Source organism: Coregonus lavaretus (genome assembly GCF_964263955.1).
Source record: "Coregonus lavaretus genome assembly, chromosome: 16".
NCBI lineage: Eukaryota > Metazoa > Chordata > Actinopteri > Salmoniformes > Salmonidae > Coregonus > Coregonus lavaretus.
The window spans coordinates 18,661,479-18,686,378 of NC_140003.1; the positions used below are offsets into that span (position 1 = coordinate 18,661,479).

The 24,900-nt window shown below is 40.1% G+C and overlaps 1 protein-coding gene across 1 annotated transcript in view; it reads right to left on the reverse strand.

The window, feature by feature from the left end:
* Positions 1 to 24,498, reverse strand: part of LOC311143726 (contactin-associated protein-like 5) — a gene marked incomplete at its 5' end in the record, with an annotated part of 128,797 nt that extends 104,299 nt beyond the window's left edge. Inside the window, 2 exons of the mRNA XM_084179599.1 lie at positions 1,580 to 1,690; positions 24,426 to 24,498. Of these exons, the coding sequence (XP_084035725.1) occupies positions 1,580 to 1,690; positions 24,426 to 24,498 (184 nt within the window). The remainder of the gene's footprint in view (positions 1 to 1,579; positions 1,691 to 24,425) is intronic.
* Between the last annotated feature and the right edge of the window lie 402 nt (positions 24,499 to 24,900).

Consider the following 24,900-nt stretch of genomic DNA (forward strand, 5'->3'; position numbering starts at 1 on the left):
AGTTGTGCCTTAGAAAAACAATGAGAGTAAAACATGAAACAAAAGCAACTAACAATAGGCTTTGATTCTGGTCTGGTATTCAGCATTATATTACACATAGCCATTACTCAAAAATATGGACACAGTCTTGATAACCCTTAGCCTGTGGACCTAGTCTCCCAGAGAAATGAACAGAGAAACAGACATGCTAGCAGAGATGGATTAATAGCCTATCCTCCGACTGCATTGAGATTCCGATACCGATACCAAAGCTTGAAATTACATACAGTGTAGAACGTATATTTATCTGACTTTAAGCTATGCATCACCAGTATACAGTATGAGAAGCTTGTCAAAGTGTGAGATATATCTACTGTATTTTGATAATAGACCCCCCCCCCCCGGGCTGAGAGTAGCTGAGGGCTGGGAAAAGCTCATGATCTGTAGTAGTTAGTACCGAAAACACCATATATCATGATTACCGTATATGTCTGAGTACCTTTTAATGTGTAAAGTGTATATCAAACTATAGCATTTTTTTAATGTAAATGTATGTGTGTGTGTGTGAGAGAGAGAGAAAGAGCAAGAGTGTGTGTGTGTGTGTGTGGGGGGGGGGGGGGGGGTGCTGTGTGCAAGTGTTAATCTTCAAGAACATTGACAAGTGGGAGTAGACCTATTTAAACATTGGAAGCATTAAAACATTGTGAGCATTAATAGCTTTATGTTGCAGTGACTTTTGAGTTGTTTATGGTGAAAATGCTATTAAAACATTCTGATGTAGCCTAAATAATTGTGTGTTTCCGTCCCTTACAATCAAAGCATAGTATGCATGTAACTCAATGAACTGCTTTCTTTCTTTAGGGCCAAATTTGAGCAAATTCAACAACAAAAAATTAATTAATGCCATTAACTTCATTAATTATTTTAATCATTTGAGTAGCCCTAATTGTAATGTATGCTATGTTCCATAAAGATGTGTTTAAGCCCCACAGCTACTCAGCTATCAAGAAGAAGAAACAGGTCAGCTTTGGCAGAGATGTTCATTACCTAGCTGCTGTGGGCTGGGACTGTGAGTCTCAGCCACAAAGGAAGCATTGTTTACGGAGCCCCCCCCCCCCCCCCCCCCCTATGTTAAAGGCCAAACAGTGAAGAGCATTTTTTAAGTCAGGCACAACTCCATCAACTCTACGTTGTTATCACATTGACTACTTGCCAGACTGAGGAGTATGGAGTGTGTGGGACAATTAGGTTGGCCTTTGGAGTTCATCAATACTTTGACAAGTTCTCATTTAAGTGAGTGAAAGCCATTGATGTTTAGTGATCAAATGCAGATGGCGGACTCTAAAGGAAACAGCTGGCAATTAACTGCTCACAACAATATCATTAAATGACAAGCAATTGTTGTTTACAATCCATCGATCAAATAATTTACAGCTATACACAGATCATTTATGTTTATTAAGCTACATGTGGAAATTAAATGTTAAAGCAACATACTCTGCACAGGACGTTCATGGGAAGTTGACAATCCATCAAGAGGTTATTACTGATGGATATGTACTTATTCACAGCGTTGAGCATGGTCTTAATCTTTACTCACCATCTCTTCTGTTGAGCTTGGAGAAGTGTGGAATGTTACTGATGGAGGACTGCGAGGAACTCTGAAATGAGGCCTGGGGCAGATTTGATACCAAAGGGCCATCGCAGTTATCTAAAGAGATCAAAACCACAGCAATCAGGTTAGCGTGATAATACATTAGCCTTGATACACTTCTGAAAACTGTAGCAAATATGCTTTCCACATACATTTTATAACATTGAATGATCCTATTTCCTCTGATCTCCTTGAGCATGTATTATACTGTCTCCAGTGAATGATGCCCCCAATGTCTGACAAATGACAGTGTATTGTATATGCAGACAAATGTGACAACCAACTCATTAAATTCTGATGGCATTAGACACAAAAGATGAGAAAGACAATCGGTTCTGAGAAGGGTTACGCTTAATGCTTGATTTCAAAGTCATGCACAGGCTGATGAAATATGAATTCTTGTAACCTTTTCTCTTTGTTTAACCAAACTCTGCTGTTCTTTGTGGACTGGGAGATGTAACTAATTACATGCGTCATAATCAGTCAAATATTTGCCATGTGATGAGGCACTACAGTGAAAGTTTATTTACCCATTGTTGCTATAATCCTTGAGACAAGAATGATGAGAAATAACAGTTTTCTCATTATAAATGATCAGTCAGTCATATGTGTCATATATCATTAATTCATATGGGATAATACATGGTTTCCAACATATTGAAGCTATCTCCCTTTACCTAGGACTGTGCAGCATTTTGTTTAGGTTTGTATTTAGAGGATTTTTATGTTTTGAGGATTGGTTATGCAGAAAGTAACAGAGCCCCTTCAAATGACCGACAACAAACCGTCTAGAAAGTGTTTGAAGTGATCTGTCCTGGTTCAAAGGGGATACAAGTCTCTTTAATCTCTCATTGTTGGGACAGAGTCATTTTCAGTTCAGAGGAAATCAACAAGCAATCGCCTCCTTGTTCACATAAAATACCACAAGTGCTTTTTCTTATTTTGTCTGCTCGCTGCTTGCCCTTCCTCCAGCAATTGACACATTAATGTATCTGTTTAGAATAGTGTCAAGAAAACCCAAGAGACAATCCATTATTGTTCCTGTTTACAATTGTGGCTTCTATTGAAGCATCTGCACTGCATTTGACTGTGTGGCTGCAGGGCATTTATCTCACATACCGAGCAAATATCACTCCTCCGTTCTCTCTTCTCACATTCTTCTTTTCCCTCCATTCTTATCTCTATCTCTCAGACTTTCTCTCTTTCCCTGAGGCCAATTAGTATTCCAAGGTTTCATTACATCACTGATTCAGTAGTACCTCATTGACCTGCTGAGACCTGCTGCTTTCTATTGCACCTTATTGGCCCTCACCATGGGTACGCCAAGAGCAGTTTTTTTACAGACGAGTGAATGCCAGCATGCGACTCAGCTCCACAGAGAAGCGTGGTATGTATCTATAATACATCATCTCCTTTTCATAGAACTGTATTCTCTCTTGTTCCCATGCCCTCTTCTATTTCCTTGTTTTTATCCCTTTCTTACTCCTCTTCCCTCCTCTCTGCACACTTGCCTGCCCCAGCTCTGCTGTCTCTCTCTCTTTCTCATTAGAGCATATTTCCTCTCATCTCCTCTCCTCTGTGATTGCTGGGGACAGCTTTTTCCCTCGTCAGCTGGATGAGGCTTGCCCCCAGACTGCAGTCTGGGACCTGTCACTGACCCACTCCTCCCCTCCCTCTACCTCCTCCCCTCCCTTCCTCCATCCCTCCTCCCCTCCCCCACTGTCAGCCAAGCCCTCCCTACCATATCCCATGCCATGAGGCATCTGCAGGTGAGCTAAGAAGACTCCAACATCAACCAAACAGTGACAGCCATTTATTTTTAGGCTCACCCTGGCCTCACCCCCATATGCATTATTACTGATTTTTTTGACGTGTAATAGCATGGGACAGGGAGTACTCTGAGCAAAACCCCATGTGCTTCCCAGGTGACCATCCATTGGATCGCCTATAGCTGTACTAGCAGTATGGTTAAATACAGAGGAAGAGCCCCTAACCATGTCTGAAACACTCCATAGAGGCCTGCAGTTTTAGTTGCCAAGCAGTAGCTAAGCTGATTATTCAGCTAATTAACCTTTTCACAGGTCTCCTCAATGAGCCCCACATCAAAAAAGATGGCTCCAGGTTTTAGGAATTGATTTCCAACATCATCATGAGAGAGAGAGGAGAGGGTGACAGCAGGAAGAAGAGACATGATGAAAGCATGGAGAAAGTGTGCAGGGTGGAGAGGGGCCCAGGAGTGTGTGGAGGCCCTCTTGTTATCTCTCAGTGTGCTGCATTTGCACTCAACATCAGAGCTAAGATACTTCAGAGACCGATAGGGTTAAGCCCCAAAGTAGGCTTTACATTCTGTTTAAAAACAAGAAGAAGAAATGTTGGAAGATGTGGTTGTGGAGTTATAAGCTGTGAGGCTGTAGTGGCCAGGGAATTATATGATACCCAATGGTAATCTCTCAATGAGGGCTCTAAGTACCTATTGAAATGGAGAGCAAGGAGGCTCCAATCTGCTCAGAAACATACAGGGTGTACTGTAGAATCACTGTGATATATCCCCAAGCCTCACCCTCCACGATTTGGAGAGAAAAACATTCAGAACTTCACACCGACCACACATATTTTGTGGTGTTACTTTCTGTGCTAAAATACAAAAAAAGAAAAGTTGAGGTGAGAATGAGGTACAGTTGAAGTTGGAAGTTTACATACACTTAGGTTGGAGTCATTAAAAATCTTTTTTCAACCACTCCAAAAAATGTCTGGTTAACAAACTATAGTTTTGGCAAGTCGGTTAGGATATCTACTTTGTGCATGACACAAGTATTTTTTCAACAATTGTTTACAGACAGATTATTTCACGTATAATTCACTGTATCACGATTCCAGTGGCTCAGAAGTTTACATACACTAAGATGACTGTGCATTTAAACAGCTTGGAAAATTCAAGAAAATGATGTCATGGCTTCAGAAGCTTCTGATAGGCTAATTGACAAAATTTGAGTCAATTGGAGGTGTACCTGTGGATGTATTTCAAGGCCTAACTTCAAACTCAGTGCCTCTTTGCTTGACATCATGGGAAAATTAAAAGAAATCAGCCAAGACCTCAGAAAAATAATTGTAGACCTCCACATGTCTGGTTCATCCTTGGGAGCAATTTCCAAATGCCTGGAGGTACCACGTTCATCTGTACAAACAGTAGTACGCAAGTATAAACACCATGGGACCACGCAGCTGTCATACCGCTCAGGAAGGAGAGCATTCTGTCTCCTAGAGATGAATGTACTTTGGTGCGAAAAGTGCGAATCAATCCCAGAACAACAGCCATTGACCTTGTGAAGATGCTGGAAGAAACAGGTACAAAAGTATCTATATCCACAGTAAAACAAGTAATCGACATAACCTGAAAGGCCGCTCAGCAAGGAAGAAGCCACTGCTCCAAAACTGCCATTAAAAAGCCAGACTACGGTTTGCAACTGCACATGGGGACAAAGATCGTACTTTTTGGAGAAATGTTCTATATGAATCCAATTAATTTTTATAAATTATTATTATTTGTATACGATCATGATGTCTCTCTATTATGCGTGGGAATACTTGGGAACAGATTTCCAAAATGAAAATCACTTGGAGCTGATTTCCTGGTTTTTACAGTCTTTCTTGTCCAACAATGAAAATTCAACAAAGATATACTGTATATTTGTTTTAATATTATTTTTTGCTCAGAAAACTTGGGGGGCCAAATAAAACTACCCGCGGGCCAATTTTGGCCCACGGGCCGCCAGTTGGGGAACCCTGCCATATGAGAACCCCTTTTTGGTTCCAGGTAGAACCATTTTTCTAAGAGGGCACCGTCCTTGGTGGCGGTCACATCTGCAATAAGCCTTAAGGTTGGCATCAACAGTATTGGACTACACAGTCTTTGAAAGTAAGGAGGGCCTTGAGTGCAATTCAATAAACTCCTCTTATCGATCTGCATATTGCACTGTCGTCATACCTTGTTTATATAAGCACTTTCTCTCTCTCTCTCACGCTCTCTCTCGTGTACTGTGATAATAAAAGTGAGTAATTGTTTCCACTTCCGAGGTGTCAGGTTTAGTCATGCAAAGTAATTAAAACAGGACCATCTGCTTTGTGTTTGGCATATGCCAAACTGAATTACATTTATCTGCATTTAAATGTATGCATTACCTCCCCCATACATTGTCAAAAACAAGTAAAAAAAAAAAAAATCTCACAATATTGTACCTAACATGAAAATGATTTGGATGTCTATTCCATTTAAATTAACATTGCAAACAACTCTTGAAACTGGAATATTACACTGCTGGGTACCGGGCAATATAGTCGCTAGTCCATCGTTGCACAGTATGCCAAAACGTAGATTGTTTTTCTATACAAAAAACTATTAAAAAACTGTTCGGTACTAAACTTTTTGTTACGTTCCGTACTTCTGTCAAATGTGTCTCACGTGATTGAGAGGATCAAGTCTGTCTATCAGTGCAGCCCCTTTATAGTGTGAAGAGCAACGTACATGCTCCAATTACTCATTCATTGCTAGAGCTGACGGGGCTGCATTGTTAGCTCCCCACTCATGATGCACAAAGGTTAACATACTTGAATAATGCAACACGGCACGCAGAAATGTTGAAACTGTTCATTACTGTTTGCAAAATAATAATAAACAGACATTACCGGTAGCTTCCAGCTTTAATTGTAGGCTAAATTTCCTTGCTAGCTTACAGCTGAAGCAACATCAACTCAATACCCTAATACTTTGTTTGTGATAATATGCAAACCATAATGCAAAATATGCTGATTTCAAAGCTGACTGTCACCAAAAACTGTATTACTTAACTTCGTCTCCCTTGCCACCAAATACTCATTCACTTCTTTGTCTTTGTCTTTCCTAGCAGTTGCCAATAAAATAAGTCCTAAATGGAAGGGACTGCTTGTCATTGTAGCCCCATGAAATCAGCTAAAACAAGCTCAATAACTCAATGCATGCACACACTCCTATTGAATAATATGCATTCACCTGTATTGTGAATAGACCTAGGCTACATCTTGAGTTACCCAGATTAACAATAGAGAATTACCTTTCAAATAAATGATTACCATTATGTTGTTTGTAGTTACATTTGTAGTTAGATTGTTAACAACAAAGTCAAAATAATTGTATGATTGTCTAATTGATTAATTAATGCATACAAAAGAAAGGACATAAACATTTTCAAATGTAGTCATTTACATTTACATTTTAGTAATTTAGCAGACGCTCTTATCCAGAGAGACTTACAGTTATCGAGTGCATACATTTTCATACTGATGATATTGAACTCAAAAGATGCCCAACGATTAAACAGAGCAGTAGCTGAGTTTATGTCTGGGTCAAGTGCTATTCTGTGACTTTGGCTAAAACGCCTTCTTTTTTGTTGTTGTGGTATCGTTTTGGAATCGAGTATTGTGATGATATCATGTATGGTGATACTAAACCTGGTATCGGTATCGAAGTCAAAATGTGGGTATCGTGACAACACTAGTCCATCGTCAATTGTGTGCCATCCATGAGAAATTCCTGGGTTGCAGAGGAGGATAGGTCTAAAGGGAAAGAAGATCTACAACCATCTTTTCTCAACCCTGACCTTCAATGCTGTGCAGTCCACAAATGTGACTGCAGCCATGTCTATCCAATTGTCACGGATTCTGCCGAGGCTGCTCCTCCTCCTTGCTCGGGCAGGCTTCGGCGTTCGTCGTCCCCGGAGTACTAGCTACTGCCGATCGATGTTTTCGGTGTTTGTCTTGTGTTGTCTAGTTTATACACCTGTTGCTTATTAGTGTTGATTGTGTAGCATATTAGTTCCCTTGTTTTACGTTTGGCCTTTGTGTGTTATTGTGTATTGTCTCGTTGATGTTCGGCATAGCTATTTCGCCTCATTACGCACAGGGTGTTTTTCCCCTCCAGTGTTTTGGAGACTTTTGTTTGTGCGTTTGCATTCAGTAAAGTAGTCTCTGTGTCCTGCGTCTGACTTCACTTGCCGCGTACACATCACCCTTTTGACACCAATGTAATATCGTATGGTACTTCAGGGGAGCATAAACACACATAGATGAGTTAGCTGACAACGTCACAAAAGTGATGTGCGTGCTTCCATGGGGCAGAAGTCACCGTTTTGTTGTGATACTGGGTGGCCAGATTGCTAGCAAGAATGACAAGAAACTGCCATGTGGGGAATCGTAAGTGGCTCGTTTAATCTTGCACTTGATACCATGTCTTGTTTTGAGGTGTTTTGACTGATTTAATGTCAATACTAATATGCCAAAATAATTCGCTATCTAGCTAACCAACAACTGTAACGATGTATTTGAGAGACAACAAGTGGTCATTGTGCAAATGCAGTCAAATGTTCAATAAACATTGGAGACAAAATATAGCTCACATGTTGTCAACAATCTAAGCCAACCCTGTCTGTTTTGCCCCATAGTTGCGCACCGGTCGGTTTTGTTGCTAAACAACTATCCCGTCTATACAACATAAAATTGGGTTTCTAGAGCAATATTAACAGAGGTCAAGGTCATCTCCATGGCAACAGCCTTTAGAACATAAATGTCCCAAATATCTGTTGTGCACCTCTCCTCTACACCTTGACAGGTCATGTATAGGATATTAGAGGATTGGAATGGCATGTGAATATTGTAGTTATCAAAAACAAAAACATTCCAAAACTTGGAATATAAACGTTAGTTTTAAAAACACCATCCATGTCAGTGTGTCGGGCTGTATCACCGCCTGATACGGCAACTGCACCGCCCGCAACCGCAGGGCTCTCCAGAGGGTGGTGCAGTCTGCCGAACGCATTACTGGGGGCAAACTATCCGCCCTCCAGGACACCTACAGCACTCGATGTCACAGGAAGGCCAAAAAGATCATCACGGACATCAACCACCCGAGCCACTGCCTGTTCACCCCGCTATCATCCAGAAGGCGAGGTCAGTACATGTGCATCAAAGCTGGGACCGAGAGAATGAAAAACAGCTTCTATCTCAAGGCCATCAGACTGTTAAATAGCCATCACTAGCACACTAGAGGCTGCTGCTGCCTATTGAAATCACTGGCCACTAAGAAATGGAAGACTAGTCACTTTAATAATGTTTACATATCTTGCATTACTCATCTCATATGTATGTACTGTATTCTATAATATTCTACTGTATCTTAGTCCATGCCGCTCTGTCATTGCTTGTCCATATATGTATATATTCTTAAATTCCATTCCTTACTTAGATTGGTGTGTTTTGGGTATATGTTGTGAAATTGTTAGATATTACTTGTTAGATATTACTGCACTGGCGGAGCTAGAAGCACAAGCATTTCGCTACACACGCAATAACATCTGCTAAACACGTGTATGTGACAAATAACATTTGATTTGATTTGATTTGTGTGCGACTGCCTGTGGACTCTAAAGACTGGGGGCAAGCTGCACAGCATGGCTTTGCAGGCTCTGACACACTGTGGCTCACCAGCTATCTTTAAAATGAGGCCTATTCTGGCACTTGCAGCCAGACACTTCTCTCTCAAGGTCTCGGCCCCTTCTGAACAAAGGTTGTGGAGAGGGAGAAAACAAACAGGGATTCAGTGATCCATTGCTTTTTCAGAAGAATAAACTCAACTGCTTCAGAATATACAGTAGTCTTTAGAATCGTTCTTCTGAGTTGTGTAATACTCTACACCATGTTTTACTTTCAGTTCTCTGTCTTAGCATATTACTATTGTAGCATAGATGAAAGGCTGATATAGCTAGCGACGTTAACTACTGTAAGGTTTGACGTTTCTTGACGTTTCTGGGGAATTTACATGTAATTGCAAACACATTTCCACTAAGCTCTCAGCAGCTCACAGGGGCAGCTACCTCTCCATCTACGACTCTCACAGGAGTCAATGGCCTTGAGAGGGAAAAATTAAATGATAAAGAGAATAGAATAGCAATATTTACTCAAGGGAATTCTTAGTCAACCCAGCCCACTGCTGATGCAGGTCATGAAATCCATTTAAATTTTAATATATTTAATATATATTTCACGCAGTCGTTTCTATAGCAAATCTCCACAAAACACCCCCAGAGGGTTACATTTGCAACAATTACTTTTCTGATTAAAAACATCTCCTTGACCCTTAGGTGTCTTTCATATCATTGCCAAAAAGCATTGTTATATCTTCCTGTCTGCACAGATTTAAGACAAAAGGAAAACGAATGCTGCTGCTACCACACAGTCCAACCAAGGCGCATGAATTGGAGATAAAAATAGATTTTAAATAATAAACCAATACTATTTTGCTGAACTTCCATTGTCCTTCAGGAGTAGCTGAATATCTCCTCCATGTCTTTAAGACAACAGAAATATGCGACTGAATAAACATTTTCTAGTACACTCTACTATAGGCAAATACAAGGCAACCAGGTAACATTATACTGTAGTTTGTGGATTCATGGATAATGACGTCTAACCTTTTAAATCAATGAGTGGTTATATGAAATCAAACTATTTTCTACCCCCATTAAATCCTGAGATTGATTTTCTCCGCTGGTTCTACAAATCACCCACCGGCTTTGATTAGCCTATTACCTGCTTTCTGAGGCCTGAAAATCATCTAGAGATTAACACATGAAGCAGGGCTCATTAAAACTTAAATAAAACTCAAATTACCACGGCTTTTAGATAACGACAATATCGGCCAAAGATAAACCTGATAACATGACATTCATTGTATCATTCAGTCAGATTGTGGTGTGCACGTTAACTGAATCATAAATCCAAATTGAGTTGAGTTATAGGCGGAACCGGTGGCATCCTGCACGAACACTTGTCATGTTCTCCTAATCCATCAGTGTGAGATTAGATCACTTCAACCAGGCAGAAGGACATTAAGAGTCCAGTGATCTGAAAGTGTCGGCCTCAGCTTCCAATGATCCAGTCCTGCCTGCCAGGCCCCAATAAGAGCAGTGAGTGGGGTGGAGCTCCTTCACTTAGCTAGCTACTGCACCACAACTCTCCTATGTTGTTTCCACTGAGCAGTGTGGCTCCTGGAGCATTACTGTGTGGCTGCTAAAGAGGATCCCAGGACATAAAAAGAACTGGCAACAGCTTGATTATAATGACCACTGTACTCTCTCCATCAGTGACTCATTCATCGATTTCTTTCTTGTTTTGGATGCCGTCTCCATGTTGGAGCTCTCCTCCTGGAAACATCTGCATTGGCTAATGACCACTCATCTAGTAGACAACAATGTTATGTTAGAAAACAGACAGCATTAAGCCTGTTTGCATAGTTTGGACCACTGGATCTCATCTGACCTGATTTGACGGCACTCAGATCACTCGCCAGCAGATGTCTCTGATGCTGAGTGGATCAAGCCATTTTTTAAGACCCAGATACAGTCGGGCAGTGAGATATCTGCCAATGTACATTACACACATCACGGCTGCAAGTGCCAATGTGCTCTGAAGGGATTTTGATGTTGACACTCTCCTCTTTAGTCTGTGGTATGCTGTAGGCTACTGTGCATGTTGGCTGTTTGCTTTCTCTCCCTGCCTATCTCACACTCTGCCCCTCTATCTCCCTCTGCTACTCTCTGAGCTGAGATGCCTGCCACTGCTCTGCAGGATTTACATCTTCACATCAACATCATGTAAGAGGATCAAGGTTTAGTGAAATAGGATCAGGAATACATAATATTTTACTTTAAATAGATAAGTACTTGTTTTTCTCACAGGTCAAGTTCCAAGTAAACAACCTGGTTTAGGATGGCACATACAGTTCATCTACAGTATGGATGCATGTTCTGTCAGATTACCTAATTTACATCTTTGGTAATACTTCTTTTATTATTAAATAACTGAAATAAGGTACAGTTTCCATTCCACTTCCACAACAAAAACAGCTGTTTATAACATGTTGTTGGTATAATTAAATTTTTACTACACAGGTATTATAGTAACTTAACAAGTTGCTTGTGCAGTGTCAACAATACAATCCCCGTCATCACTACAGCACAACATGTGTCCAAGCACATGGTTAAACACTCTATCCCGCCCCTGTGGCAGGACTAGAAGAGAGCCCCAACTGCAGCGGTGACTCAGCTCAAACCATCGGTGGTCGCATAATTACATTTCCCTGCAGTCAGCACATTGAGGCTGATGGAGGAAGGCTGGAGCATTGTACTGTAATAGAAGGTTTTAGGCAGCAGCACTGGACTGAGCAGCACTGAACTGTGCTATTCTTGTCTGCCTGTTAGACTTGGAACAGAAGGGCTGGTATTAATTCAAATCCAAAATGACCATCCCTTCTCTGAATAAAGGCTAATGAAGGGATTCGCCTGTTGGAGTTTAGTCAGAAAGGGATTTGTTGAGTTGACACAATACTAAAAGCAAACAGATTAAATGGGTTCATAGCTGAAGTGGAATTTGATGGATTATTTAGGAATTGCCAACTTCAGATGCAAGTAGTCTACTTCTCCACCTGAAATATGAGTTTACAGTAGTTACATATTCAAATCAAGTGCTGCTTCTGATGCAGTCAAACAAATCCCTGAAGACATAATCCCAAATACAGTCTGTTAGCCTGGAGAGGACTGTCTGAAGTATAGTATCCATATTGCTGAGGGCAAGACATTGTTTCATATGAACTCACCAGTTATGAACCAAACACAGACTGAAGGGCATAAAGGCTGCAGGTAGTTTGTGAGCTGAATACTAAATATATATACAGTGGGGAAAAATGTATTTAGTCAGCCACCAATTGTGCAAGTTCTCCCACTTAAAAAGATGAGAGAGGCCTGTAATTTTCATCAAAGGTCCAGAAAATCACATTGTAGGATTTTTAATGAATTTATTTGCAAATTATGGTGGAAAATAAGTATTTGGTCAATAACAAAAGTTTCTCAATACTTTGTTATATACCCTTTGTTGGCAATGACACAGGTCAAACGTTTTCTGTAAGTCTTCACAAGGTTTCACACACTGTTGCTGGTATTTTGGCCCATTCCTCCATGCAGATCTCCTCTAGAGCAGTGATGTTTTGGGGTTGTCGCTGGGCAACAGGGACTTTCAACTCCCTCCAAAGATTTTCTATGGGTTTGAGATCTGGAGACTGGCTAGGCCACTCCAGGACCTTGAAATGCTTCTTACGAAGCCACTCCTTCTTTGCCCGGGCGGTGTGTTTGGGATCATTGTCATGCTGAAAGACCCAGCCACGTTTCATCTTCAATGCCCTTGCTGATGGAAGGAGGTTTGCACTCAAAATCTCACGATACATGGCCCCATTCATTCTTTCCTTTACACGGATCAGTCGTCCTGGTCCCTTTGCAGAAAATCAGCCCCAAAGCATGATGTTTCCACCCCCATGCTTCACAGTAGGTATGGTGTTCTTTGGATGCAACTCAGCATTCTTTGTCCTCCAAACACGACGACTTGAGTTTTTACCAAAAAGTTCTATTTTGGTTTCATCTGACCATATGACAGTCTCCCAATCCTCTTCTGGATCATCCAAATGCACTCTAGCAAACTTCAGACGGGCCTGGACATGTACTGGCTTAAGCAGGGGGACACGTCTGGCACTGCAGGATTTGAGTCCCTGGCGGCGTAGTTTGTTACTGATGGTAGGCTTTGTTACTTTGGTCCCAGCTCTCTGCAGGTCATTCACTAGGTCCCCCCGTGTGGTTCTTGGATTTTTGCTCACCGTTCTTGTGATCATTTTGACCCCACGGGGTGAGATCTTGCGTGGAGCCCCAGATCGAGGGAGATTATCAGTGGTCTTGTATGTCTTCCATTTCCTAATAATTGCTCCCACAGTTGATTTCTTCAAACCAAGCTGCTTACCTATTGCAGATTCAGTCTTCCCAGCCTGGTGCAGGTCTACAATTTTGTTTCTGGTGTCCTTTGACAGCTCTTTGGTCTTGGCCATAGTGGAGTTTGGAGTGTGACTGTTTGAGGTTGTGGACAGGTGTATTTTATACTGATAACAAGTTCAAACAGGTGCCATTAATACAGGTAACGAGTGGAGGACAGAGGAGCCTCTTAAAGAAGAAGTTACAGGTCTGTGAGAGACAGAAATCTTGCTTGTTTGTAGGTGACCAAATACTTATTTTCCACCATAATTTGCAAATAAATTCATTAAAAACCCTACAATGTGATTTTCTGGAAAAAAAATTCTCAATTTGTCTGTCATAGTTGACGTGTACCTATGATGATAATTACAGTCCTCTCTCATCTTTTTAAGTGGGAGAACTTGCACAATTGGTGGCTGACTAAATACATTTTTCCCCACTGTATATACGGATGACTAACAATGATATGCCAACTAAACTGGGTTTAATAATAGTCGGCCTAAATTCAACCAGGAGAAAAGTACTAAGTACTTTTAGAGGCTGAAATAAATATTGTTTATGACCCATTTTTAAACCAGTGATGCCAATTTTTGCCTTTGGCTCCAGCTTCTTTATCTGTCCTGATGACGGCTTTGATCTCCTCCTGATATCATGGGCCCATTCGTCTTTTTGACAGTGCTTATCAACAGATCTCTCAACTCTCTTTGCTCATTAGCAAGCTTCTCAGACACCAAACAAACATTGCCCTACAATGAAACCAGACTAATTTACGGTAACAAATTGCCCTATTTTCACAGGATAGCTGAGGTTCTTTCTCTAGTGAGTCAGATGTTCAAACTGTTATTTATTTATTCCACAGACTATATGCCAACGTTTTCTTGTTTTTTTATACTAAATGTTAACGTCAGTTCACCCGAACTCAGACCTGCCTCAGATATCCATGAGGTGTCGATAGGATGGGAGAACGAATATCACAAAATATCACAGAAGTTACTATTTTTACCATTAAATTTAGCAAACCTTCTCAACCATAGCCACAATGATTCCAGGGTGGTAATTCCAATCATATTTGACACTCCAGGTGGTCCTGCCTCACTTCCACTGAACGGCTCCAGTGCTGGGAACAAATCTGGATCCTAGTTGGTCCAAAGTGACCCCACACATTAGCCCTCACTGGAAGTCAGCAACCAGGGGTTAGTGGAAGATTAGCCCCAACTGAATACTAGACTGAAGGAGAGGGACTCCCATTGAAAGAGAATAATGTATCCCAGCAGCCCCAGATGGTGGGTCTGACACTACATCCTTCTCTGTTTCCTGTAGAAATGTCTGCCAGCACACTCACACTTAAATACACTGGAATAATATCACAGATATTAGAATACATGGTGCTAATATCGTGTGGCAACCCCAAAATCTAAATAGGTATACTGTAAATCATGTATAGAATGTACACTATTTGAAGCTGTAGATAACCGCACACGTATAAATCTCTATGGTACAGTATGCAAAGGCATAACTTTCCTGCAGTCAAATGATCAAATCGCCCTCTAGTGGCCTCATGGGTGGAATGTTATTAATATTTTTCATAATAGCCCACAGAAGATCCGGTGTTTCTATGTCAAACGGTTTTGTTATATTTCAGTCTTCTGTGATGTATATAACGTGTAATATTGGGATGCAAACTCAAAACGTAATACATTTCAACTCTATATCTGACAGGTGTCTTCTTTTTTTAAGCCCAAACCATATGTGTGAGGTGTATACTTTTGTTTCAAAGTAGATTTGTTTAAGACTACCAAGAAACATTCTGTGTGACCCTGATTTAGCCCACTGCAGTAAAAGGTTATTAAGGTTATGATCTGTAGGTTACGCATGGAGGCCTTAAGTTACAGTGGAGGGGCGCTGTGTGGATTTATGCAGTGAAAAGTGTACTTTACTGTAGGCTTGAGCGATACACTGTTTATATCCTATACTGGGTTATTTCGAAATACCGACGGTAAGATTATCAATACCGCAAAAAAAATAAAAGCTGTGGCATAGCACGCAACCCCACAGCAACATTCAATCGCCTCCTGGATCAAGTTCCCTGTTGCCTAAATTGTTTTCTGGGTAAAAAATGCAATAATAATAATAAAATAAAACAATTAAATAGCGCCCCTTGTGTGCACTTCCGGTAATACCGTATACCCCAGTATGGTCCAGAAACGGTATGATGGTATGGAAATCTGGATACCGCCCAACCCTACTTCATAGTAATTGATTAAGTGTCCTGCATTAAAGATCAAAGGATACAGAAGGAGCATCTGGGACTGCCTGGCCAGTTGGGATTACACCACCGCTACAGTGTCATCTTGACTGCAAAAATGTCCCCAAATATGTTCAAACAAAAATGGATTACTGGATCAAATATAAACTCTTACTATTTTTTGGCTTTACAAAGTCTTTATTTCTGCTTATATCTTTTAAAAACAGATTTGTGGGAATTTTTACTCTGTGGTTAGTTACTAAATGCCATGAATTCATTAGATTTGAAAGCATATGAATAGACTACTATTTACAGCAAATGTATAGGACTCAATAGATGGAGAATGGTGTTCCATCAGTGTAAGAGTGAATAGACCGTAAATGCAAAGACCTCCACTAGCGCCACATTTGTCAAATAGATAGTGTGTGTGTGCGCGTGTGTTTGTTTCTGTGCGTGTGTGTCTGCTGTGTGTGTCTGCGCGTGTATGAGTGAGTGTGAGCACACTCAGAAGTGGTGTAACTGAGACCCCATTATAGCTAAATTGAACTGTGATTCTATAGTATTAATTAATTTGGGCACCTTCAAAAAGAGAGAAACGTATCTTACGTGTGGTGATTACTGTCAATGCATGCAAATTGCTGAAGTTGATGCAAGTGGATAATTTATTTTCAGGCTGCCATAATTTGTAGCGATTCATCATTAGACGTTATCACATGAAACACCAGCTTAATGAGAAAACACAACCGTGGGGTGAGATGCCCTCAGCTGACCAGAGCTGGCCTACAATGTTATCTTCCACACATTGGAAGATGAAAAAAGCATGTCATATATGGGTACTAATTTAACTGGAAACAGCTAATCTCTCCCACTCACGCTCTGTATATTACTCAGACTGTGGCAACTTGAAGACACAGCTATGTAATAAAAAGGAAACTAGTTTTAACAAAAATATACTAATTATAAACTAGCTCACAGCAATGAACATGTAAATGCTCTTTTGTGTGTGTGGGTCGTTGTGTTACAGACAAATTTAGTTTAGTCTTAACACTTCATCAAGTGTGATAAATCAGAACAGAACAGCAATAACAGTCTGCCCTGCAGACCTATTGAAAAGAAAGCACAATTTACTTGAATTGTCATCTTACACAATATATCAAACCATAATCCAAAGCCTAGGGTAATACATAGCGGACCAGGCACTAGCAAAAACTTATGAAAGAAAATAGAACTCTAATTTGATCACGAGCTCTGGGAGAGGAAGAAAAAGCTTTTCACTCTACCTCTCTTTGCTTTAGTACTCAATTCAGCCGGAACAGCTGCAATAAGTCAAACTCAAGCGAAATAATAGCCACGTTCTCATTAATACAAAAAGCAATGGTTTCGAACAGTGGGGGCTGAACCGTTCAAAAAGAATAAATCTGGTAGAGGAAGACATGAACTCTAGTCAGTGAGAAAGAGGCAGTTACGGCTGTGGGTTTATCCAGAACAGTTGTGTTTGTAATGGATTTAGATAGAAACCCCTTTAGGATAAAGCCAGCTCTATTTTCCCTGCCAACTGTATCACTGTCCTGTTCTTTGTGTCTTGCCAACGTAAACATTTTAATGCCCCCCGAGGCGTATCATAATCTGCATTATCTGTGATCCTGGCAGAAGGCTAGCCATGGTGAGGCAGACTATCATGATCCTGATGATGATAACGGTTTATCACAATGTCTTCTTCAGCACCAGGTCAACAGCTGATTATCATTTTGAAAATATAGCACATCAGCTGATAGGAATGTCCCCATCGTAATTAAACAACACCACAACAACATCCCTCTGCGTAATTTATAGTGACATTTTGTCCTCCTCCTAACTCCCTGATCACATAATGGATCCTCATCTGTCTTGGAGATCTGGAGAAGAGCAAAAGGGGCGAGTGATGGGGCTTTTTAGAGGGCAATTCAGAACACGGCTATCTCTCAAAGTTGTTTCATTCATCTCTAAATTGACCAATCACTCCCTGGTTTAAATGACCCCTATAGAAACACCTGGACTAAATTAGCATGGGTAAAGAGAGAATTACGGCCACATGCCACTGCTATTGTCTTTGTCTTCCCTCGCAAGGTCATTCATACCGTAACTGCCTCCGCTGTGTGCGGTGATATGGTCTATCTACGATAAGAGGTATTCATTTACATTTTAGAGGGTTTCAAAGGTTGGCTGGCTTGCTATGTCTGACAGTCTTTGTGTGTCCGCATGCACGCGCTTATTTCATGGCTGTAGGTGTGTGCATGTGTAGGTGTATGTGTATGTAGTTGTGTGCGTGTGTGTGTGTGTAGGTGTAGGTGTGTGTCTAATGTGCTCTTGTATAAATCCCTTTGACTTTGTGTGGGTTGTCAAGACCCATTTCCCCACGGTATTGACAGGATCTGGAGCAATATGCTGTAGCCAGACCCTAGGGAAGTATGTCATAGGTTCTACTATCAGTATGAGTTTTTTTAATGGAACCCCCCCCCCCCCCCCCCCCCCCCCCTCCCCCGCTGCTGTTCCTTGCCCAAGGCAACCCTCACAACCGTACTCTCCCTCCCAGCAGGGTGACTCCATTTAAAACACCTAACATGTTTGACCTCATAGAAAAGTTGAGGTAAAAGACTCTATTACACTAATGCTTTGGTCAAAAGTCCACAATCCCCCACAGAGAGTGGGGATGTATTAGGAAATGTAAAATTAGCCACTGCTTTCACAAATATAGTGAATCCCATTACATATACTGTTTTAACCTTTTGAGTGCTCACTTACAGTTTAATGTCAGAATAAAATCCTCTCCTGGTTTTAAATCTTAAGATATACTTTGTAATAGCCTATGCCATTTGCAATCAGACAGTCCAAGTTCTAGTATAAAGAAGTTCATATGAGAGGATTGTTTACTCTACTGCTAGTGTGGCGGCCCTAAACAAGATTGGCCCAAATATTAATATTGGCCTAGTCAACCCAACACAGCTTATGTTGAGCCTCTATTAATCCCATTACACACAATGATAAACTTGCTTCTATCACAGCTACTGTAAGAGAGACACTTCTCTCTCTCAATTTCAATTGAATCCAGTTCAAAGGGCTTTATTGACATGGGAAACATATGTTTACATTGCCAAAGCAAGTGAAATGTGAAATAAACAATCAGAAATTAACAGTAAACATTACACTCACAAACATTTCAAAAGAATAGAGACATTTCAAATGTTATATTATGGCTGTCTACAGTGTTGTAACAATGTACAAATAGTTGAAGTACAAAAGAGAATATAAATAAACATACTGTAAATATGGGTTGTATTTACATTGGTGTTTGTTCTTCACTGGTTGCCCTTTTCTTGTGGCAACAGGCTCCTCTGAGAGGATGTGGCTGCCATTGTCTCTGTCACAGGGGCCACACAAACCACCCATGATGGATATCTGGCTTCTCCTTTTGTTTCTCAAAGGTAAATATGAGAACAGTTATTTGCTTGTCCTCTAGGATAATCTAGCTGTTTTATCTCTGAGCAGCTTGTCAATCCTCATCACAGAGTACATTTGATATGAATGCAGAAAGTTCATGAATGATTGATCAGCTTGTGTTTTGATTCACCCCGTATAGACTAAGCAAAACTATAATACATGTCTATTTATGTCCATTGCCCATGCCCATACCTGTTTTGGCCACCTTACATTTAAGCTTTTTGACCAAACATTACAAAAACTGGATGCACCAAAACATTTTGGATGGCTAAGCTAAACAATATTTTGTTTTTAACTGTAGGAGCCATTTCGGCCTACTTATATGGTTGTTGTGTTGTGTTGTCTATAGTTTGCCTTTGTATATTCCACTTAATTTGTACACAAGGTGCACTTTATGTTGGGTCATGTTGGGTTATGCGTGATCGGTCATGTGTGTACGCAGTAGCAATACACAGGCATGGACAGCATACAGTTATTATTGTGATCACTGTTGGAATTATGATACGCACCTACAGTGATTACATCTGCCTGAATGAAATTCTTGCTAAAAGACCCAACCAAATATCTACATCAGGAAACCGGTCAAGTTTTGCACATGTTTATTACCATCTGAAATCCCACATGTGCAAGAGTGGCTATCAACATTTTTTTAATAGATTAGCCAAAAATAATGTTTAAAAAGTAAGAAGAAAAGTAAGAATTTACCTCTCGAGGAGATTGGATTAGTTCATAATATAATATCAATAATATGCCATTTAGCAGACGCTTTTATCCAAAGCGACTTACAGTCATGCGTGCATACATTTTTTGTGTATGGGTGATCCCGGGGATCGAACCCACTACCCTGGCGTTACAAGCGCTGTGCTCTACCAGTTGAGCTACAGAGAACCATTGGATTAAATAATTTTCCTACAATGGACTACAACTGCAATGGAATATTTACAGATGAAGAGGAGGATGGAAAACAAATCTCTTGCACCAAAACACATGAATGGTAGCAGTGGATCAAATGACGGTATGTGCGCGGTGCTGCTGTAAGGTCTGTAGATGCCTTTGAACCTTACCGCGTTGAATGGTTAATTGTGAAAGAAGGGTAGCACTTCATTATAACTCCATGTAATAAAGCATTTATAATGGATTAGTAAATAGAACATTATTTATTAATCATCACTCCAATTGTAATATGTTTAATATAGGTCCTTATAAACCATTTACTAATCATTAGTTAAGTCATTTTGTGTGGCCTATTTGAAGAATCTCAAATATAAAATATATTTTGACTTGTTTAACACTTTTTTGGTTACTACATGATTCCATATGTGTTATTTAATAGTTTTGATGTCTTCACTATTATTCTACAATGTAAACATTTTTACAAATAAAGAAAAACCCTTGAATGAGTAGGTGTGTCCAAACTTTTAACTGGTAGTGTATATTTATAATGTGTTATATGTTTTCCTTTATTATTTTCCCCTAACCCCACCACCCCTCCCCTAATTGGCGTAAACGAATGGACAACAACACTTAGGATTCTACTTCCAGCTTATACATAATATATACGTTTTACGGACACAGCATATTTTACAATAGTTATCTTTTTGTTTGTTTTTAGTCCCATCCTTCAGCTCCACTCAACCCCTCCCATCCATCTCTGAACACCATCCAGTTTTGATTTCTATTTGCGACATATTTTTCAACTGTGCTGTGATGTTTCACAAAAGTTCTGAACATTTCAATTATCATAGTTTCTACAGATTGTAAATTAAAGATAAACATTTTTGCTAAAAGTATTTTTATATTATTGATTGATTGACTATGACTTTTTAAATCACCCAGCAGTGCTATTTGCAGAGTTAGCGCCAGGTAAATATTGCAATTCTTCAGCCACTCCTGAACATGCGACCAAAAACAAGCTACATATGGACAGTACCAAAACAATTGATCTAAAGATTCTGTATCTTCACAGCAAAATCTGCAGAGCTGGGATGGTTGTATCACCCATATATAACATTCTATTGGTTGCAAGAATTTTGTGTAATACTTTTAATTGAAAAACTCTAAGTTTTGAATCCAGTGTCGTTTTTCGTTTTTCTCTTTAAACGTAATGGGATTGTTCAGTGAAATAATGTATTCAGATATTAGACTCTAAGGAGTGACTGCTGCAATCCACACTTTGGTTTTGGGAGAAACATAACACTTATGTTAGCATTTTCAGATTACATTTTTATTTTACTCAGCATAGAGTCTGTCTGAAGTTACACATCACACTATTACAACAGTGTGAATGTTATGGAATAAAATGTTCAATATATTCTCTTAAACATCCTCTATGTAGCCCCCTGTAGCTCAGTTGGTAGAGCATGGCGCTTGCAACGCCAGGGTTGTGGGTTCGTTTCCCACGGGGGGCCAGTATAAAAAAAAATGTATGCACTCACTAACTGTAAGTCGCTCTGGATAAGAGCGTCTGCTAAATGACTAAAAATGTTTTTTTTTAAATGTCAAAAGAATATTGTGTGCTTATTGTTTAACCATTGACATGTTGTAGGGCCTATTTTGAGACCTTAAGGAGCATCAGGTAGTGCTGGAATTTTCTACCAATGGCATGTCCATCTTTTTGTGAGAAATTACACTGGTCACTCAAAACATTTATAAAGTATGTATAAAGTATAAATAGCTCATCAAAAGGGGACCATATAAAAAGCCCACACTTTATATAAGGCCACGCAAAAATACTTAACTAAAAAAACGTCTTATGAGTAATAATATAAATTGATTTAAAATACTTCAAATGTTGTTTATAAATGTGTGAATAACTAGGTTACTAACATTACAAATGTGGGAGTAATGATTAATAAATAATGAATAAATTATTTACTAATCCATTATACATGCTTTATTACGTGGAGTTATTATAAAGCACTACCGAAAGAAGTGCTTTATTGTAAAGCACTATTTTTATGTCCTAACTTTGTATTACTTATTTATAAACAAAATATATAAACTAATAGTAAACCATGAATAGCTCGAACAAAAGGGTCTTCTCCTAACATTTGAAATGTCATGCTTCAGGTCGGTGCACACAGTTGACTCAAGTCCATATCCTTTGAATAAATACACGATGAGATGATGAGAAGTTATCACAACTGATGGACGAGGTCATTGAACTGTTAGGCCATGAAATTAAATGAGCCACACACATGCACAGCACCAGTACTCATGCATGCAACCAGTCACACACACACACACACACACACAGACACACACACACACAGACACACACACACACAGACACACACACACACACACACACACAGGAAAGGGTAAACCGCAATGTGAAAGTTTGCTATCTTTAGTCATCTTTAGTAATCCGTTAGACACCATGTCAGGATAACATACTGTAAGAATCATTGACCAAAACATTGATATGCATATTAATGTCAGAGAAACCACTCTTCTATGCATCCTGTGCTGAGTACATTCCTCGAGTTGAAATTGAAGCTTTAAAAATAGGGGGAGGGATGGGGAGAATGAACCATAATGATCAGAGCACTGTCTGGGAGGACCATTAAACTGAAGCTTCACTTGATAAGACTCTGATCCAAATAGAGAAGAGCAGCAGGCTGTTCAAACTGTGAGGCACAAACACACTGTAGTGTTTCCCCCTGCTCTCTCTCTCTCTCAGCCAGGCTGCCTGCCAGGCAGCCTTCCAGCACCAGGTAGAGCTACTGCAACACAATGCCTGACCGACGGGAGACATTCAGCTGCCACCAACCACATTAATTCATTACTGTAGGTGAAAATAGGGTACCAAGTCACAGACTAAACAGGTCTCAGGCACTAACATTAGCAGCAAAGCACCCAATGCACAGTTTTTGCCTCACCCTTAAATGTTGCAAACAGTAATGCCATTTAGACAACTCCCTGTTTGAAACAAGGTTTCAAAGAATTGTACGGACAGTAAAGCTACAGTGCTACCAAATCAATATCAGAGATTGATTGCTAATTCCATTGTATTTATTTATCAATAATATAATAATAATATGCCATTTAGCAGATGCTTTTATCCAAAGCGACTTACGGTCATGCGTGCATACATTTTTGTGTATGAGTGGTCCCGGGGATCGAACCCACTACCCTGGCGTTACAAGCGCCGTGCTCTACCAGTTTGAAATAAGCTATGTCTTATGAATTGATATTATTTCTACTGATGACCTTTTATGCTGATAATCATAAGTGACATCTGTCGTATACAGTATACTCTTCAGATGAGGAACCATGTCATATTTTTCTTAGCTTTGAGAATATAGTGTTCATAACTGTCTCATTCCACTTCAAAATGATCAATTCTATTCTCTGGTCAAAGAGCTTCCTGCACCTAAGTAGACTAATTCTGACCTCTAGTGACAGTGCAGACATGGTAACACCGATTGTAGCCTAAGCATTTGCACTTGAGAATGCAATTGTCATTCCTCTTGGCAAGTTTGATGACCATGGTAGGCTGTGCTTCTCTAGCAGCATAGGCCTCTAGTCGAATAGGGTTCACATAGGTAGTAGGTATAATGCACATGCATTGTGTTTGAGTGTGGTCCCTCAAAGAAGCAGTAGCATATACACATTTAATAAAATAAAAACAGCTTATCCCATTGGGCAAACACTGGTTGAATCAACGTTGTTTCCATATCATTTTAATGAAATTATGCTGAACCAACATGTAATAGAAGTTGAATTGACGTCTGTGCCCAGTCCTATACAGCTCTAGGTTTTCACAAGGGCTTCACAAATCCCGAGATAGAAAAGTGTTGTTGAAAACTTAAAATCGAATGTTGGTCCTACTGTTAATACAGAACACTGCAATGTGAGAAAGATGGATCTATGCGACACATGTTTACTCAAGTGCTAAAACAAGTATCCCAAGTACAGGAAGTGTGTTGATTAATCTGAGTATTAAAAACAATCGATTAGATCCGTTTACAATTGTAGAGACAAAGACACGTTTTGCAAACCCGCTCTGTAGCTTATCTGACTGAGTTTAGGTTATCAGATGTTGGGGACGGAAGCGGTGGCATGTTTGGAATTCCACGCTCCAATTTCTGCTGATTTAGGACTGAGAGAAAGAAAAATGTCATACAAACTTAGAAAACAGGAACCAACTCTCTCTATACAATGTATGTTGTAGTATTGTCAAGTTACTTACAGTGACTGGCCGCCAGCGAAGCACTGACAATGCCAAGCACAGTGAGAATAAAGGCGATGGCCAGAGATGACATTTCCACCTTGCTCGCCACAGATATCCAGGCTTCTGTATATCCTCAGTGAAAATACCTCCGATGACGCGTACTTCCGAGCAGTGTGCTATAATTCCAGCTGCTTCGACTTCACCTATTCACTACAGAACCATCAAGAGGCAGGTCTGCTAGCGCGCACAGCACCCTCTACTCTGCTGCTGCTCCCAAATCTCCGTCACATCTGTGCGTCTCTCTCTCTCTCTCTCTCTCTCTCTCTCTCTCTCTCTCTCTCTCTCTCTCTCTCTCTCTCTCTGTCTCACAAACATAAATCGTCTTTAATCATTTCGAGTTTATTTTTGAGACATTCTGTACGATTAAGCCATATTTTGCATTAGTTATGAACGTTTTTAAATGTTATATGGCTCATTTAAGAGGAATGGGCAC